The sequence below is a fragment of the Parasteatoda tepidariorum genome, chromosome 2, assembly GCF_043381705.1.
Source record: "Parasteatoda tepidariorum isolate YZ-2023 chromosome 2, CAS_Ptep_4.0, whole genome shotgun sequence".
NCBI classification, from domain to species: Eukaryota; Metazoa; Arthropoda; class Arachnida; order Araneae; family Theridiidae; genus Parasteatoda; species Parasteatoda tepidariorum.
This window is the reverse complement of record NC_092205.1, coordinates 34588156-34606882: the sequence shown is the minus strand read 5'-3', so window position 1 is coordinate 34606882 and position 18727 is coordinate 34588156. Positions and strand designations below refer to the sequence as shown.

At 28.9% G+C, this 18727-nt stretch overlaps 1 protein-coding gene and 1 long non-coding RNA gene across 2 annotated transcripts in view; one reads left to right on the top strand and one right to left on the bottom strand.

Moving 5' to 3' along the window:
- Positions 1 to 18727, top strand: part of LOC107443648 (uncharacterized) — a 43545-nt gene that overhangs the window by 14388 nt on the left and 10430 nt on the right. Inside the window, exons 2-3 of the long non-coding RNA XR_001584012.4 lie at positions 12738 to 12891; positions 16487 to 16616. This is a non-coding gene — a long non-coding RNA (uncharacterized lncRNA). The remainder of the gene's footprint in view (positions 1 to 12737; positions 12892 to 16486; positions 16617 to 18727) is intronic.
- The window catches only part of LOC107443647 (plexin-B), a 78676-nt gene continuing 62140 nt past the window's right edge, over positions 2192 to 18727 (bottom strand). The window contains exons 20-35 of the mRNA XM_043049925.2: positions 18265 to 18441; positions 16412 to 16655; positions 14833 to 14975; positions 14097 to 14227; positions 13877 to 13936; positions 13480 to 13554; positions 13293 to 13359; positions 12733 to 12879; positions 11343 to 11496; positions 10488 to 10652; positions 10171 to 10352; positions 9446 to 9606; positions 8987 to 9134; positions 8525 to 8665; positions 7738 to 7812; positions 2192 to 6872 (exon numbers count right to left, since the gene is read on the bottom strand). Coding sequence (XP_042905859.1) covers positions 6765 to 6872; positions 7738 to 7812; positions 8525 to 8665; positions 8987 to 9134; positions 9446 to 9606; positions 10171 to 10352; positions 10488 to 10652; positions 11343 to 11496; positions 12733 to 12879; positions 13293 to 13359; positions 13480 to 13554; positions 13877 to 13936; positions 14097 to 14227; positions 14833 to 14975; positions 16412 to 16655; positions 18265 to 18441 — 2178 coding nt within the window. The 3' untranslated portion in view covers positions 2192 to 6764. The remainder of the gene's footprint in view (positions 6873 to 7737; positions 7813 to 8524; positions 8666 to 8986; positions 9135 to 9445; positions 9607 to 10170; positions 10353 to 10487; positions 10653 to 11342; positions 11497 to 12732; positions 12880 to 13292; positions 13360 to 13479; positions 13555 to 13876; positions 13937 to 14096; positions 14228 to 14832; positions 14976 to 16411; positions 16656 to 18264; positions 18442 to 18727) is intronic.

Genomic DNA, 18727 nt, shown 5'->3' with positions numbered 1-18727 from the left:
GTTTTCAACTGCATCCTTATTAGTAGCGTTGTTGTAAGATTGTCCCCTACAATTATCAAGTAGTAGTCCATTTGTTTCTAAAAAGTTTGTAGAATGTTAAATAAATGTAAGCCAGTATGACTACTAATTTTAATGAAGGATACACTTCTTTCAAACACTTTTCCCCGAAAACAGCATCGTAATACAATAGCATGTTGATCATTGTGAGATAGATCTGGAGTAGAATCCATCACAATTGAATAATACTTTGTGTCGTCATTATTGAGTTATAATTTGTTGAATTATCTGTCGGCCCATAATCTCAATTATTTCCTCATATAATGTTTTTGATAAGTACCGTTCGATAGACGCGCACATGCATGGGTTGATTGATCTCAGGGTTGCCAACCTTATAATAGTTTTTTTTAATATTAGATATTTTTTTTAATTCAAAATATCACCTATTGTTTTCAGTGGGGACTGGGGCCCTTTGTATCCACGGGGTCCTGGGCTGCAGCCCAAAAAGCTCTTAAGTAAATCCGCCCCTGTGATATACCATTCATAAAAACTCAAGTTTTCCTGTCTTACGAAAAAAATAAATCACGAAATCGATTTTAATAAGTTATTCGAAAATCTAATGCGGTTTTAAGTGATCCAATTACATGGAATCAGGCATGAGATGAGATCCAATAAGATCAAAAAATACTTCAACACAGTCATGCAAATTTGTCAGTATATTTAAAGATGTTTACAAGTCCTGAGATAAATTTCCACCGACATTTATCAGGGTTGAAAAATAACTAGAAGCTGTATCTTTTCACTTCAAAAATTACGCTTGAGCCCCGCATACGCGAATATTTAGTAAAACCCGCAAAATATTTAGGTAAGGCTATTACAGAGAAAATACCGAAAAAAGTTTTAACGGCATAAAATCTTACATTTTTTGTCAAATTTTAATTTCTTCCATTTTGTATCAGTTGGATATGCTTCTTTTCCACAAAATATTGAGAATAAGTGATAAACTGTATATTAGATATGTATAGACTTATACAATACATCGTAAATTTATTATATGAACATATATCTTTTTAAATCATCACTATCTATACTAATACTTGAATAATTCTAACCAGATAACTGACTACACTAAAGTCAGTGGCACGGCAGCCAATAGAGGGCCAAAGCCTACTGTGCCCATCTCAGTTTTTTTAATCTTGGGCTCTGGGGTGCAGGAGCCGAACCCCCAGTTTTTAGTTCCCAAGCATGCTTGGTACTCATTTATCGACCCACTGAAGGAATGATAGGCTGAGTCAACCTTGCCCGGCCTGAGGATCGAACCTAGGACCTGTTGCACGGGAGCGCGAAGCGCTGCCACTTAGCCACTGGGCGTCGATAACGTACCAAAACAAGACAAATTATTATCAAATTCGAGTTAACTTTGATTTTTTTAAAGTAAAATTTATGGAAGAAAATTTATTTTTATTTTATAACTGTCGTTGAACAGCCGAACCAGTTTTGAGTTTACGACCACTAATGTTCAACACTGAAGCCTTGCAATTTTGAACACAATCCAGAAGACAAGGGAGCTCCTGGATCAAGTAGTGGGAGAAATTTGGATGGAATTAACCCGTGTTTGCGTTACATGGAGAGGAAAGTACAAAAACCTCCCACGGTTAGCCTGGCGGCAAGGGAACTCTAACCCATGAACCGTCTACTACTGAGGATATTTCACGTCAGCACTGGGGTCGATACAAGCTGGATGCGGACTTCCTATCTACCAGCCATTGCTGGGATTCAAACCTGGGTCACCTCATTGGACGGCGAACACTCTATCCCCTGAGCCATCGTGGCTCTATATTGTAATTTTCTAAGCTACATTACATTAACACGCATGATCTCCTTCGAATTTTTCACATTACAACAGCAAAGATACAGGCAGTCTTGTAATCTCCCACAGTCTTTAAAATCTCCCACAGTTAGCCTGAGATCAAGGGAACTCCAACTCATGATTCGTCTACCATTCAGGATATTTTACGTCAGCACTGTGGAATTTGAATCGACTAGACATCGGTGGGATTCGAACCCGATTCACCTCATTAAAAGGTGAACACTTTACCCCCTGATCCACCAAGGGCAAAAGAAAATCTATTAACATTGTTAGTTTGTCAATAATTAAAAGAAACACACACACATAAAAGAGAAGCACCAACGATTACATATTATGTTAAAACTTTATTGGCATCATCCCACAATTTCAAGGACAAAACAGTGGGTAGAGTAAAAAAATACTTTCCAGCTCACAAGCCGGTTAACCAGATGTTCACACATCACTTAATTGCTTCCTTTCACTAAATCGAGACATAGCTTTAAAAGAACATAAAAATACAAAAAAAGCAGGTAGTAGACAGGCAGTAACTAATTCTCCAGTTTCTAAAGCTTATATTGCACGAGTTAATTTCTTCCTCTCATTTACTTCCAACTAGTTTAAAGAAATGAAATGTACAGAAAAAATTTGATTGTCCAGCATTACTTATGTCCCCATTTGATTTCTTTATGTAGACTAAAATAAATTATTTTAGGTACCATAACAGCTCGGAGTTACACAATGAAGTTAGTTAACAATTGGGGCAAGATCAAAATTAATTTAAAATAGGCAATGCGATTAATTAGTTTATCAATTCAATTGAGAACTAATGTATTTGGCTCCGTTTTTTCACAGTTGCTTGTTTGGGAAGTTATATTGTTCTGAATCAAAGATGTATTATTTATTTTTTTACAAAATTTGGATTTACTTAAGCCTTTTCCCGAGAACTTCAATTCAAAAGTCTTTACATAATTTTCAATAATATAGAACCTATTAGTGTTTTTACTAGAAATCAAAATTCAAACTTATAAATACGCACATTGATGTTAAGTGTCACATTTTATTCTACAATAAAAACATTTTGTAGCATTTATTTTTAATTCACTCAAAAACTTTTCCAGGGTAGCCTGAATTTTCCGTAAACCTCGTTTGTGCTATCAGATATTTTCTGTACCATGTTTTCAACTGCATCCTTAACAGATAGAAATAATTTCACAGCTTTTACAAAAACTATTCATAAAAATTTTAAAGACATATTTTTTTTTAAAAAAAGTTAATGTCAGATCAAATTTCAATTAAATATTTTCCAGAAACAAGTCATTAGAAAGCTACAGACTGAAATAATGTGGACATTTTTTAAATTTACTGCTTACTTGAATTTTAAAAAATAAATTTATCTGATAATATAAATAAAATACCAATTACTTTTTCAACAATAATGATAAATTTAAACAATTTCTCATTCATTGCCAGTTAATTAAATTTTTAGTGTACATTTCATAATAAACTGGACCAATAAAATTAATGCAAGTTTTAAACACTATAAGTTTAAATTAAAGACATGATGTACAAAATACAATAAGTGATACCGAAAAATAACAATGGATTTTACACAAATAACACTGAATATCACTGCCTGGCTACCACAAAAACAATGTAAACAAAAACAATACAGCTTATGCACTAACGCAAAATGAAACCCTGTGTTAACAATGAACATGATCTCACTTAAAGAATACAGTTCTAAGCAATGAAATCCCAATACCTTTTAACATAAAAGGCAGCTGAAAGTTTTTTACAGATATTATTTGGAAGACAACAAAAAAAGTAGTCTAAATTAGATTGAATATTTCCCAGTAGATTTGCAATGAAATTTGAATTAATAATAATTTTTTTATTGTTTAAAGCATTCTTAATTTTTAGTTCAAATTTGTCGTAACAATTTAGATTCCAATTATGTCGATATTGTAATTTCTACTGACTTTTTTCAATCGACTAGAATTCACATTAAATAAAGTAGTGCAGGTTTAATTGTTGCTGAAATGCTGTTGCCTGATTTCGTTTTCAATTTTCAAAAAGTGCTTTTTTATGTTCATTACTTTAAAAATAATTTATTTTTACTGAATTGTAAATTTAGTGTGATTTTTAAATTATGAAAGAAATCTAATTTTTAAAGATAGAAAAAGAATTTTGAATGTAATTTCTCTTTTCAAAATAAACAATAGAAACAGCAGATTTATTACCTTGCATTAAAAGCTCTATTTTTAAGAAAAAAAATTGCCAAGAAAATAAAGCCTAAATTTAATTGCTGAAAAAAAGAAAAAAGTTTTTTTAATATGTTGGTTACAAGAATTGAATAATTTTAAAAACAAAAATTTGAAATATTTTTAAAAAATTATTCCATTTTTTTACACCTAGATTAAGAAAATATATAAATAAACTAAAGCCTATGAATAATTCTTAAATGTTACGAGTTCAAAACAATGATAATTCCGTTTTAAATATTAAAAAACTAGGTCAAAAATTAAGAATTTTCTTCATATTGGAACTATCATTTTTATTATTAGTATAGAAAAGGTAAGGATGGCAAAAGTATGTATGCATAATGGACATGAATATTTAATAACATGTTTAATTAATAACATGTAACATAATAAATAATGACATAATTGAAGAGCTTGGGATGATAAACTAATAAGCCACCCTTCTGATGAAGATGACATTGTTACATCAATCTGTTTGTTTCCAGATAGGTAGAAAAAGTTTCGATAGCACAGAAATATTTTATTACCTGTGTGCATATCGCTGTACTTTTTACCCAAAAATGCCTTAAAAATGTGGCTTGACATATTGCCACTAACTCTTGAATTGTTATTAACTCAAAAGAATTAAGATTAACTCAAAAGAATTAAGTCCTTAAGAGATGTAATTTTATACGGTAAAAGTACTTTTTTAAAAAAAAACGCTTTAATTTTAAAAATTTATCACTCATATCAGCATTTATGAAACTGCAAATAAAATTTAAACTGCAAATGAAATGTAAAGAAATTGAAATACTAGTTAGATACATTATTTAAAAAATATTAAATTTTGTTCAACTTGTTTTAAATAACTATTTGAAGCACCATTCTATTTCCAGTTTCAAATTTGGAACTAATTGAAAAGCTTAGGAACAAAAATTTCAATTTGTTACATCAACAAACTCAATCTTCTTAATGCCAATAAATAATTTCAATCATTTTTTTTATTTCTTCCTAGATTCATATACACACTTTTATAATTTATACATTTTCAGTTTATATACATAATTTACATTATATAAAAATTAAACTCATATTGAAGAAAGAAGCCTAAAATTTTTCAGCTCTCTGATTTTAGTTTTCCTGATGATTTGTTAGTTAATTTAAAACAAACATAACTTAAGTAAAAACTTTTTTATTCACACCAATTTTCCAAAGAAATAAAATATTTTTTCTTCTTATAATTATAGGAAAATAATAACTTAAATTTACACAAAAACGAAGCAAAAATTAATAATGGAGTATTTTGCAAAAAATCAAATTTATAGAGAATCGGTTAATTTAAAGTGAGTAAAATTTCGACACATAAAACTTTTTTTTCCTTTAAAATAAAAAGAGCCCCAAAATGAGTTATTTAAAATTAAATGTATATTAATAAAAAGAATAAGATTGAAAAAGCAAAAAAATAATGGCATCATCATATTAAAATCATATATAAAAAATACATTGACATAATTATTATACAAACATTAACTTTTTTGAAACAAATATCAGAAATAAATTTTTTTTATCAAACTTCAATTCAGTTTTAGTTTTCAAATTATGCTATGAGTCACAAAGATGTAGTTTCTTATCTCTGTTCAGAGAAAGATTTAATAGTTTAATCTTATAAGTTAATATATCATAGCCTTTAAAAAAAAATTAAAATGAGAAAAATCTCATCATCTTTATTGTTAAAACATGAATAATAAATCTATGTTGTTATAAAAAAACAAAAAAAAAACTTTCCTTAGCAATCTCCTTCCTACAAAGTGGTTTATTAAAAACTGCAAAGTGCTTTAAAAATTTTTTTAGGTCAAATTATAACAGATAACAAAGTCTGAAATATAAAATAGTACAGCACTTTCATATGTCAAGTATATTTTCCATGTTATCATTTACTGAAAAATTGAGGCCTTTCCATAAAGTTCTTAAGTACATACGTATTTTAAAGACTCTTCTTTTTAGAGAAGTCTTTTCATCGAAAGACTTGTATAGTTCTTTCTTCCTTTTTGACTAAAAGAATACTTGTCTCCGCATTCCATAATGAAGAGAAGGCATTCAAACATTTGTTTAAAGAAATAAATATAGTATCAAATAATTATTTATCTGTTTCGAAAGACTTCTTTTACACACAAAGATTTCTTTTTTAAAATGTGCACAGCATTGGCAGAGGAAAAAGTGGCACGGAGTAATAGAATTTTTCTTTCTTCGACCAACGAGTTCGTAGTCAAGGGGAGACCGGCTCAGGCGGTGACTAAGATACATACCATGCACAAAAAAGTGAATGCAATGGTTTTTACCAAACATGTTCACATATTTAAATAACAAAAGATGTTTTCAAATAACAAAATGCTGAGATGCTGTGTTTTTTTAGGAGCCAAAAAACTATAGATAATATTTGTATATATATAATATATACACTTCATCACATACGAGTTCAACAATAGTATACAAAATGGCTTGATCACAAGTACGAGACGGGGAGAGAGTTTGCTCGTTTTAATATTTTTTTATCCTTTTTCGAACTACAGCAGTTAATAAACATGATTGTAGTTGTCACATGCAGTGCACTTCATTTATGGAGGGGCAAAAGAGTTTGTAAACATTTGGCCATCCATAAAACGAAAACAAAAGGCTTTTTAACACAGTGAAGCTTCACCTCCAGATATTGTGTAGGCTACTGTTTCTAACTTTCCAGCCAGATGTTGTGACTGACATACTGGATCTGAGTCAAGAGTCTCTAAAATCTGCAATGAAACATACAACATTACATGATGCATTTTAAACAAAAAATAAAATAGTTGCTAAAATTTTTTTATACAGTTAAGCTATTTTGAATGCAAACTCAGAAAATTCAGAATATTTAATACAGTCGGACATCCATTTAACGAACTTCCATTTTGCGAATTTCTATATTTTGAGATTTTTTCCGAGGAATCAAGAACATTTCAGAAATTTCTACGTAAAATAACTTCCAAATAGCAAAATTATTTTTCTATTTAACGAACAGTTCTTTGGGATCCACTTTCCCTATTTCCCAAAATATTTCAGAACATTTCAAACTTTAACACATTTTATGGGAGAAATGACCTTTAATTAATTTTCGCAGCCACTTAACTTTTAGAGAAAGTAGTAAAATCCTTATTCTTTTACATTTGTATTAAAAACAAAAAACTTAGACCAAACGGATTTTATTATTACCATTAAACTTAAGATCGCATGTTGTAATTTATGTTCAAATCAACTCCGTAGTCTTGCAATTTTGAATCTAATGCAGAAGACAAGGGATCTGCTGGATCAAGTATTGGGAGAAATTTGCCTTTGTGGAGGACTTTTTGATGGAACCAACCAGCATTTGTGTTACATGGAGAGGAGAACCTCCCATGGTTGATCTAAGGGAACTTTAAACCATCACCTGTCTACAACTGATGATATTTAACTTTAGCACAGAGGTCGAAGCGAGCCGGGTGTGGAATTTGTACCGACCAGTCGATGGGATTTGAATCCGGTTTGCCTCATTAGAAGGCGACTGCTCTATCCCCTGAGCCACCACGGCTCTAATAGAGATATAAACAATTTTGTTTACATTAATGGTAAATACTCAAAACTTACTTGATTTCCATATCTGGAGACATAAATATACAATTCTTTTAAGGCATTTACACTATCAACTTCTCCAGCATGAGCCTACAAAAATTAACATTTTAATATTAAAAAATAGCTCAATTCATAACAATTCAATTTTTTTTTAATTAAATATACTTGGATTTAGAAGAGGGACTAGCCATTTACACATTATTAATACACTTAATTTGTCTCAGCATAGAGTAATAAAAATTTGTTTGAAATTGTAAGTAAAAATAGCACAAAATTAGCAAAACTAACCAGTCATAGATTCAGATATTAAAAATTGTTGGTATTAGAGGTATTTTTATTTTATTTTTTTCACAGTATAAATTGAAATTAATCCTTTATCAAATTTATGATTGTTTTCAGTAGACAACTAAAATTAAAATTCTGTGACCACTATGTTTAGTTTAACTCTGATTTCTTCTTCTACTAAAAATTCAAATTTTAAATCTAAGAGATCAAAAAATTATCATAGTTTTTGTATACAAAATACAAGTGGTAAGTAAAATGTAATGCTTAGTAAAATGACTAATTATTTTATATTGCTGATTTAGTTCAAATATTTCACTCGAACGAATTCTATCTGATCTATTATTGACTGCTCGTAAAATGTTAAGCTAATTATCTGTTAACCTTCCAAACACTAACAAACAAAAAATTTATAACACAATCATTAAACTGGATCACTTTCTGTAACATCATTATTAAAGAAAACAATGCAATATATTATTGTTTAAAAACAAAGTAATGGCTTCTGAAGGGAAATTACCATTGAAAGCATTTGTAAGGACACACACATCTCTTGCTCTGTGACAGGAGGAAGATTGGCAACGTCTTGGTAAAACCTGTTTACCATTTTCCTGTAGGTGGGGATGTCTCTAGCAAATAGGAGCTTATTGGATGGGGAATCCTGAAAAATTCAATAATGATTACCATTTCAATTAATACTATTTCAACATTTTATACCAAATAAACTATAAGTACTAAGCAAATAATTTATGAAAGAATTAAGACAATATAATGAAAACACTAGAGGAGCTTTTTAGAAGTAAAAAATCTTACTTCAATACTATAAGTGTCAATATCGATATTTAATACATAACAATTTTCACATAACAAAAAAAGCCTTGCACTTGGCTTTATAAAATTCACACCTCTCAATATTTTATCAACTCTTACTATTCTGTTCAAAAAATATGGTCTTAGCTATGTATGAATAAAATATATATACCTTTCCTAATCTGTGCTCAGATGTTGAACAAGAATCCATAAATGTTTGAGCAATAACAGACAAGCATGAATCCACAATCGGTGTTTTCTCTATGTCGAACACAAAATCTGGATTTTTGACCAAATTTACCCAAAACCTCAGAGGCAAACTAAAAATACAATTAAATAAAAGCATTTAAGTACAATAATTAATATAGACAGTTAAGATAAGTGTTGAAAATAAAAACATGAACTACTTTATCAAAAATAATATTTTATGTCTCTATCTTTGTTTAATTTGAGAATAATAAATTGGTGGAAAAAAATATAATTTTTTAATGCCCATTTATTTAAACTGTAAGTATAAATATATAAGTACATTTGTATATTTATTCTCGATAAAAAAAATTTAAAATGTTTAGAAGCATCAATTATATGTTAAGAATTTATACATTATAAAGTTATTGAGAAAAAAATTTACCTGTTACTTTTCCAAGCATGAACAACTTCAGGGTCTGATATACCATATCTTGCAGCTGCTTCATCAAACAGATCAAACAGCCATTTTACTGCAGGTGGTAGAGATTCTTTAGCAGACAAAATAGTGGTTAAAAAGTCATCAACAAATTTTTGGATAGTACCCTATAAAATGCAAGACAAATATAATAGATTGTTATATCTATAATTATAAATAATGAAATAAAAATACAACACTAAAAAATGACAATGCATTTATTTAAATATGTTGTTTGATATCACTAGTTTTAATACATTTTCTTGCTGTTACTACATAAACATTTTTTGAAGCTATTATAACAAAGTAAATTTAAGTATCTAGAATTAAAATTATAGAGGTTTGATAGTTTTTTAATTAATTGCAACATAAATTACCTAAATGTTGACTTTTGAATTACATTTGTTGCATTAATACAAGAAACAGAATTTAACTTTTTATTCAATAATAACAGATTTTAATGTTAGATAAAAATTGTTTTATAATTCTATATACATTTTTGACATCACTTAGATTTCAGTACAAGCTAGAACTTATAAGTATTTACAAAATAACCTAAGAAAAGAAAACAATCAAACTTGACAAATAGCGGTGTTAAATACAGAAAGTTGAAGGAAAAGCCTGATTAAATATTTAAGAAGGATTTTAAATAAATAGAATCATTAAATAATGAAAAAGAAAAGAAATCCTACTTTTGTAGATAGCAGCCTGGTTAGGAATATTTCTGGGATAGCTTTATGGCAGTGATCTTTGTGATAGTCATGGTGGTCATCCAAATTTCTGACTAGATGCCAGTATCGAACTCTAGGGCCATCTTCGATGCAATTCCCCATGTGAGGTGAACCAGATATCAAAGGACCGTTATACGCTGATCCTAAAGAAATATTTTAAAACATGTCTAAATACATCGGTATTTTCTACGGAAAATGAAAAGCATTTTTTGTCAAACTGCTTTGAAGAACTGAGTTTGTGTTTGTCAGAATTAGAAAAAGTGTGAGCAATAACTTACGAAGACAGTTGAGCATATCTTTCCGTCTTGCAACCAAGCACATGACGGCCGATTCTCTTATTCCATAGTGTGCGAGAGTATTAATACGCTTCCAGCCATTGGCTGCTTTGGCTGTGAGATCTTCATCAGCAAGGATCAGGTGACCTCCCCTACCATGTCTCCATTCTGCAATGTTAAAAAGCCCCATTAAATATAAAATAAAAAAGTTATCTATAAGTGACAATGAGTAAAAATAAATCTTTACAAATAATTATTTTTTTTAAAATTGACTCTAAATAAGATATTATGATTAACTGATTATGACTCTTACAATTGTTGTTCTTTAACCCTTATGACTCTGATATGTTTTGTGAATTAAATAAAAAGGATTTATTTAAAAATTTAAGTATCAGTTTGTATTTAAATACAAATAAAGTTAGGTAGAAATAATAAAAAAAATTTAAGGAAAAAAAAAACAAGCAATTATTTTTATAAATTACTCTTAGCATATTTTTACTCCATATAGTGAAAATTAATAAGAAAACAAAAATAAATTAAATACTTGCTCTGAGTTATGCATTCTAAGAAATATTTTATTTTAACCCACTTTAATTGAATCTCTAAGGAAGTTCAAATACAAATTTTTTCATAATACCAAAATTGACTTCTACTTTTCATAAATAGTAATAAATATTCTTGATCTTTGCACTTACTGCAACCATTGTCAGTTGCAATTTACAGTTTATTGTGAGTTACAGTTGATAATGAGAATATTTGCTATGACTCATATTTAGTGCAAATGAATCATTTCAGAAATAAAAAAAAAAGTTTATTTTCCGAAGCTATTGATTTATTTCAAATGCATTAATAACATACCTAAATCCACATCATATATTGAAGGTCTTTGGGAGAAAGGAGTATTTTTATACAGAGAATCCAATATCTTTGCCTTAACTTGACTAATCGTATCACAGTCATTTACTTTACATTGCATTTTCTCATCTTGATCCTCATGTATAACTTGTATTGTCTGAAAAGGTTTAAAAGGTCATAAGTTTGTAAGAACACAATGCTTCAAAAATAGATGTACAAGTGATAATTAACCAATATGCAATCTTGGAAATTATTGAAGTTAACCAACATTAACTAAAAATATTTTTTTGAAAGAATAAATTTTTTTTAGATGTTAGTTATTTTAAAGAAAATGAATATGCATGTTCTGAAATCTAATTGTGTTTAAATGATCACTAAAGATTCCTTCTACATGTTTAATAAATAAATAAATTAATTAATAATTGTAATAAAAAAACTGAATAATAGTGACAATCCTAATTTAGTAAATACAGATTAAATTAAATTGCCTGATATGAATAAAATTATTTAAGATTTTACAAAATAGCTGATACTATAATTTTATAACTAATGAGTAATAAACTAAATATTTTAGACACAGGTAATTTTACAAAATTATCACACTATAATTACCAAAAATTTAAGTACAAAATATTTTTATGATGTTTATTATACTTTTGAAATGAACAGAAATAGACATTTAATTCATCATCATCATAGTTGGCCAGACAGTCCAATGTGAGCCAATGCCTTCCTCTGAAGATTTCTTCATGACGACTTCGGATTTGACATTTAATTCAATGTAGGATTTTCAAAAATTAAGTTATGAATAAAAAGCAGAAAATTAAAAAAAAAATTAAAAATGATAACTATAAATGAAGATAACACCCAGTAGTAGCTGAGTGTTAGCACCTTGTTCTCCTGTACTACAGGTCCTGGGTTCATTCTTTGGTCTGGGCAAGGTTGACTCATTCCTTTAGTGGGTCGATAAAATGAGTACCGAGTATACCCTGGGACTAAATATTAGAGGTTCTCTGTTTAGACCACCAAACCACAGCATCTGCTCCTACACCCTATAGCAATAGTCAAGAAAACTGGGTACAGAAGACTTCATCCTTCATGGACTGGCGCGCCACTGAGTTTAGTTTTTACTTTTTTAAATAATCAAGCAAGAAATAACGTGTGAAAAATTAATTTTGATACGGATTTTTTTTCAGAAACTTTCCCAAATTTAGGAAATTTCATAAAATATATAATTGTTAGAAGAATTTTCGATTGTAACAGTAGAAACTGGGAAGATCTAGAATTGTCATATTCTTAATGAAACTTGATTAAAATTATGACAATAAGTTTTATGAAAATCACTTGAATCACAGAAATATTGATTATAATGGAACAAAAATTCAATTCTTACCACAGGAGAGTATTCTGTTTGTTCACGCAGTAATCTTTCTTCAGACAAAGAGTATCTAGCATCATGGGTTATAGCATCTACTGGACCTTTCTCAACCTGATGTTTGATTGCACTGAACAAAAGAAAAAGGGAACCACCGGCCTGATCCTGAAATTTAAGGTAAAAAATATAAGTTTAGGAATTAATATTAATACAAAATTTGTATTTAATATGTTATTGTTATATAACTGTTTAATTAACTTGAAATTTCCTTGCATTATTTCATCAAAATGTTTTGTTAGCTGTAAGAACATTTTATAACATGTTTATCCCATTCATCTCTTATCATGATGAAAATCTAGAACAGTTTATTTAATTTAGTTTACAATTGTGCATTGAAAATGCAGAATTTTTACCATTAGCTACGTACAAAAACTATTTATGATAGTTTCAACTAAAATTTTAACGATTTCTATTAATTTTTAACTATTTTCTGTCTCCATTTATTTATTTATTAGAGATACCAAATCAAAATAGAAGTTAAATGAAACTAAACATTCAAAGATAGAACTATGTATTACCTTTATATAGTTATACATGCACAGAGCCATCCAATTAGTTAACATCTTTTCAACAACTGATTCAGTTCTAAAAGATTATGGAAATCATTAGGTGTTATTACAAAACACAATAAATACCTAGCAATATTATTAAATGAAATAAAATATTTAAGATAAGGTTTAAGAAAGTCACATAAAAACTAAATACCTTCGAAGCATGAGTTGAGGGTGCTTGGTGCCAACATACTTATCAATCAGACGCAGTAACAATTCTTTCAAAATGCTAAAAATGTAACAACACAATCAAATAAAATTCTATTTAAAAATAAAGCTATACTCTGAAACAAAAGATTTATATAAAAATTTATTTTCAACAACATATTCCTTAACAACTGAAACATAAGATTTTAAAGATATTTTATATCGAAAAAATTAAAACTTTCATGCTTAGCTTAACATTTATTTATAGAGAAGAATGAAAACATTTAAATTAAAATTTACATTGCCTAATTTACATGGAAAATGATGCTTTGATGTTGGGTATAAAATGTACACATTATACTTTCTTTAAAAAGTTGAAAGAAAATAATGATGATTATACGTACCTAGTAGCATATTCCATTTTTTCCAAGAAAATAATCATTAGTAATGAGGCAACATTCACCCTGCAACACAGATTTTGTATAATATTTCAACAAAAATACATGCAAATATAAAACAATAAAGTATATTTTAAATGAAAATTGCTGGAAGTTTTCAAAAGTGAAATAAGAACTAAGTCTGATCTTTTTAAAATTTTTAATAATGATAGTTAATTGTACTTACTTGTCTCTGATGCTGAAAGACTTCTGTTCTTCTAAAGTCTCGATAAATGCAAGCAAAAAGTTTCGATTGCACAGAAGTTGTTCAAATTGAGCCATAGCAATTTCATACATGTTCTGTGGACCATTCATTTGCTATAATAGTAAAGATAAAAAATTTTATTAAAAAAATCAGATATTTGTAAACATAATTTTTATTAAAGCTAAACAATATTTTCAACTTCAAATTGTTTCCAAATTTTATAAAGTTCTTAATATAAACGTTTATAGAAAAACGTAACTAAAGTTTAAATAGCATATTTTTTCATAGATGTAAATATATTATTTAAATAAATTAAAAAAATTTTTTACATTAATTAAGTACCATAATTATATATGTAATAACACACTTCACTTTTGATTCATTCTACATTGTTGTTCATGAAATGCCAACACTTATAAGGTGTATGATATCTTTAGAGTTAGAAATTTATGTAGTTAAACAAAAAAAGAAAACAAAAAAGTTACAGTAAGATTGATAACTAAATAATAAAAAAATAGAAATTAAAAATACATCAAAACTAATTTAAAAAAGTAAGAAAATAAATAAAGCAAATAAAATTAAGAAAATTCTTTCTGATTAGTGTATTTACTGATGACATACATCCTTATCATTGTCTAATCCTCTCAAAAATAATCTTAATGAGTAACAAAGCAATTATTAAACAATAATACAAATGAATATTTTTCATCATAATTACTTTGCATTCTTCGATGACAGGATTATCAGCTACACCAGGGAAAAATACTTTCATTACAAATGTTCTGTGATCTAAAGTTGGAACACCAGTTGCCTGTATATCATTGTTTAAGTCCGACATATCAGTTTGAAGTTCGGCAAAAGCTGCAATGAGAAAAATTCATTAAATAACAAATACTTTGTATTATGCAACTCTGTGACTTTTCAAGAATCATTATTAAAACAGCTGCAGTGTGTTCTGTTATCTGCCTTTTTAGTACATATATTTATTTCTATTACTAAATAATGATTGCGTACATAATAATATTTAACTATTAAAAGACAAGCAAATTACAGCAACAAGACGAGCAAGCAGCTATGGCCTGTTCTGTACTCGTTGTCTTTAGTGTATATATTTCTGTTATTAAATAATGGTTGAATAATAATATTTAACCATCAAAGAAAAGATGAAAACATTAAAATTTTACAAACCATAATTAAGAATGACAAGAAAAAATAACATCAAAGAAAAGACAAGCAAATTACAATGATAAACAGCTACAGTGTGTTCTGTACTTGCTGCCGTTAGTATAAATATTTCTAAATAATTGTTGCATGCTAATGTTTTACCATCAAAGAAAAGATAATAAAAAAATTAGAGCATAATTGCTGTATGAGTTTTGAAAGTAATTAAATATTCAATCAAATGGGATTAGATGATTTTAATCTTCCTTTTCTTGTTAATGATTCAATAGTCTTTTCAAAAAAAAATTGTCATTGCTTAAATATTACATTCTGACCCCTACTATGTATATCTTATTTCCTTTTCAAATACATTCTAAAATTACATATTCTAAAAATTACGAATTCTAAAAATAAGACTATAAAACATTCACCATCAATTAATAACATATTCTTAAAAAATAATAAACCAAAGGAGGTAAACAATCTTACATATCTTGGAAGTATTAATTAACCATAAAGGTGGAAATGATGAAGATATAATAAATAGATTATATATGGCCGGAAGCAGTTACGCTATTCTCAACAAATTCTGGAAAAACAGCAAATTCTACAAAAATAAGAGTTTTCAATAGTAATGTTAAATCTGTCCTAATCTACGGATCTGAGACATGGCACTGCAATAAAAATAACATGAAAAAACCTCAAATATTTAGTAACAACAGTTTAAGAAGAATCAAGTGGTTTCATAAAAATTTTAATGCCGACATCCTTAGAAAAGCAAAACAGAAACTGATTGAACTGGATTAAAAAATTTAAATGGATTGGTCATGTTCTACGTAAATCTGAAAGATTTTAAGTAAAACAAGTTTTTGATTGGAACCCTAAGGGTAATCAAAAAACAGGAAGATTTAAAAATACTTAGTGAAGAATAACTGTAGGCGAATTGAAAACAGTAGAAAAGACATTGAGAAAGGCAAAACATATGGCCACAACTAAGATGATTTATAAGTTTATTTAAATTGCAATAGATGTTTATGATAAACTAATGAAGCTAGGAATAACTAAAATTCACCAACAAAAAAAAATTGCTAATGATTTATAGAATTGTGATAAATTTCATTATTTTAATTCCTTACCTTGTTTACATTCTGAACGGACGCTATTTTCCAAAGTATCCATCTGCAACTGAATACGCTTATACTCTCTTTCAGCTTGTGAGCTTTTATGCCTCAGAGCAGCAAGTATGCCAAGAATAAGAAGCATAAGTATGGCACCCCCAGCTGCGATCCCTCCTATAGCTTCTGGTGGGAACTCTGACGTTTTAGCAACTTCGTATCGCAGGTAACCAATTTGGTATCTAAGATTTGTTCCAGCTCTTACCTAAAAGTTAAAAGTCATTAAAATTACTAAATAATAATTTCATATAAATAGCTTTAATTAGATTCATGCGCAAACAATGATAAGTCAAAGCAGTAGTAAGATTATTTCAAAGAGCAAGGGCAAAAACTGCAAACTTTAGTTATTATATTAAAAATTTTTTAAACTTTTACATGAAGCTTTTTTAACAGAAATATACAGTTATCACGAAATTTCTCTTATCACCACTATTGTCAAGGTCTGGTTTCTTAGGACAAGCTCCTTATCTGAGCGTCAGCGGGACGTCAACGTCACGCTGACGCCAACAAAATACTGGTTTGTTAGCTCAAGGCCTGGTTTCTTAGAACTAGCGCCTTATCTGGGCGTCAGCGGAAAGTTGACGTAGATCTGACGCCAAAAAAATACTTTTTTGTTAGCTCAGCGTGAGCAGTCGGTCCAACGCAGACATTATCTCTCATTGCGCATGCGTTAATAACGTAAACAAATATTTATTTTGAATTTGTATTGATTTTGTTATTGTCGACCAGTGTTTTAGAGAACAAATAATGACTTTGTCCAAGAAAAAACACATTATAGCTGAGCTAAATGAAGAGTGCTATGTTTAATGAAGAAGCTATGTTTAATGTCAAAATCAAAATCTTGGCTGATTTCAATGTGCTGTTGGATGTTGTCCGCCATTGCTTCTGTGGTTAACGTCACGTTGTAATCCAACTGCAGTTGAGTTGGACGGCAATTGTAGTTCAAGATGAGCGTTCGATGACGTATACTATCAAACTCACAAATGGACCAATCAGAGGTTAGCGCTGATTTCCAGCTGACGGCGTCCTGTCCTAAGAAACCAGGCCTTCAGGGAACAAGAAAATGTGATAGATCCAGTTTACATTTAATGAAGGCCTTTGTAAAACAAAAAAGACAAAGTGAAACAGGGATGGAAATGAGCCATGTTCCATTGGTCAGGGGTTACTAAAATCAAATTCACACTACCATAAAATAATTAGCGGTGGTTGTTCTGAACCAGCAGCCGATGTTAAGGGATGGCGTGCTGTTTTAGTCTGTGTTTCTGTCTAAAAAAAAACCATACTTAATGCAAATTCCACAATGTTATTTTTTAATTTAAATTCAATTGATTAAATTTTTTTTAACACATATATATGTATAATAGAGACATTGGAGCTTTGGAATGTAGTACTGAAAATGTGTACAGATCTTTTGGTTGCTGGTCCAATTTCTACTCTTATACAATATATTAGGGCAATTAAGTTAATAAAAAAAGTTACACTTTAATTGTTATACACAAAAACTGGCATTATTGTTCAGTAATCAAGACACAATTAAATTCACATTTTTACATCTAAAAAATGTTAATAAATAGGTGTAAAGGCTTAGAGGGAATTTTCCTTATTTACTATTTCCACACTTAAACACATGTCTTGCTAGGAAAAACGGTTAAAATACATTTCCAAAGTCAATAGAAAATGTGTGGATTTTCATTGCTAGAAGTGTTCTTTATTTATAGATTAAAAAAAACAATAATTCATTATAATAAAAATTTAAAGCTCACCTAACTTCAATAAGAAAAGATTGTTAGATAAAAAGTTAAAATTTAACTTACAACAACCAAGGGCAGACTATTTTCAGTTCTTCTTCCCATTTCATCTGTACCAGGAGGTTGAACTTCAGGTGGCAAGCACACAAGTTGTGTCATACTTAATGAAGTGAGATTACAGGAACGGGTACCAATAGTAACATTGATTTCACCTTCAGTACTAGCGAGCCTCATGTTTTCTCCCTGAAAAAACATTGCCGTTAAACTTTCACAATTTGGTGGTATGGCGTGGTTGGTTGTCAATAGAAATAGTGTGTTTTCAGTGAACTTGATTTATATACAAGATATTTTATCAATTAATAATTGCAAACTACACACATGACATATTAAAAGAGTTTCTGAAAAACGGTTAATATATCATTAATATTATTATTAATATATCATTAATATTTGTAATAGTTTCTTTTTATCTTTATGTGAAATTCATGGTTAAAAATACTCCTTCGAAATAAAAAGAAATTTTTAAAAA